The 1248-nt window shown below is 47.4% G+C and overlaps 1 protein-coding gene across 1 annotated transcript in view; it reads left to right on the forward strand.

The window, feature by feature from the left end:
- The window catches only part of Pgam1 (phosphoglycerate mutase 1), a gene marked incomplete at its 3' end in the record, with an annotated part of 6268 nt that overhangs the window by 3100 nt on the left and 1920 nt on the right, over positions 1-1248 (forward strand). The window contains exons 2-3 of the mRNA XM_026781334.1: positions 455-1073; positions 1111-1115. Coding sequence (XP_026637135.1) covers positions 455-1073; positions 1111-1115 — 624 coding nt within the window. The remainder of the gene's footprint in view (positions 1-454; positions 1074-1110; positions 1116-1248) is intronic.

Genomic DNA, 1248 nt, shown 5'->3' on the forward strand with positions numbered 1-1248 from the left:
CCTTGGTAGACCAGGCTGGCCTCGAACTCACAGAGATCTGCCTGCCTCTGCCTCCCGAGTGCTGGGATTACAGGCGTGCGCCACCACCGCCCGGCCCCTTAAAATTTTTTGTAAGCCCATTCATATATTTTGTGTGTGCTGGTCCATGCACATGCCAAGGGTGTAATGTGTGGAGGTCAGGGCACCTTGTGGCCAGCACCCTTCTAACCCTAATGGGTTCTGGGGATTGAACTTGGATGACCAAGCCTATGATCCTTTTTTCTCTCAATTGAAACATTCAAAACACGTTTATGTGTTAACATTTAGGTATTAGAATGAGCTGCACCATCCTCAGGCTAGTTGGATAACTATATAGTTAGGAATTACTAGAGACCCACCTGCCCTGCTTCCCTAGAACTGGGGTTAAAGGTGCGCATCACCGTACCTTGCTCATCTGGCCCTTCTTAATTTCTAGATGCTGGCTATGAATTCGACATCTGCTTCACCTCCGTGCAGAAGAGAGCAATCCGGACCCTCTGGACAGTCCTGGATGCCATTGACCAGATGTGGCTGCCAGTGGTCAGGACCTGGCGCCTCAATGAAAAACACAATGGGGGGCTGACTGGTCTCAATAAAGCAGAAACTGCTGCTAAGCATGGTGAGGCACAGGTAAAGATCTGGAGGCGATCTTACGATGTCCCACCACCGCCAATGGAGCCTGACCATCCCTTCTACAGCAACATCAGTAAGGTATGGTCAAATCCAGCTGTGGTCACTCAGTCAGCATCAGGAGGGGTTAGAGCATGGACTTCACTCATTTTTATTTTCCAAATTTATGTGGTTGGGTGTTTTGCCTGCATGTTTTTATGTGCACTTCATGTGTGTCGGGTGCCTTGTCAGAAGAAGACATTGGTTCTTCTTCCAACTGGTGCTAGAGATGGCTGTGAGCCCCATATGAGTGCTGAGAACCAAACCAAGTCCCAGAAGAGCAACAAGTGCCCTGAGCTGAGCCATCTTTCCAGGCCAAGAACCTCTTTTGTGGGTCTACCTAATACCATTAATCTTATAATTTATGATAAGAAAATTACCATCCTGTCCCTTTGCTAAGTAATGACCCTCACTTGGTACCAGATTTAGTTGGAAGGTGATAATAACGTATCTGAGAGGAGTGCCTCTTTTTCACATCTTTTTTTTTTTTTTTGGTTTTTCGAGACAGGGTTTCTCTGTGGCTTTGGAGCCTGTCCTGGAACTAGCTCTGTAAACCAGGCT

Source organism: Microtus ochrogaster, chromosome 8 (genome assembly GCF_000317375.1).
Source record: "Microtus ochrogaster isolate Prairie Vole_2 chromosome 8, MicOch1.0, whole genome shotgun sequence".
NCBI classification, from domain to species: domain Eukaryota; kingdom Metazoa; phylum Chordata; class Mammalia; order Rodentia; family Cricetidae; genus Microtus; species Microtus ochrogaster.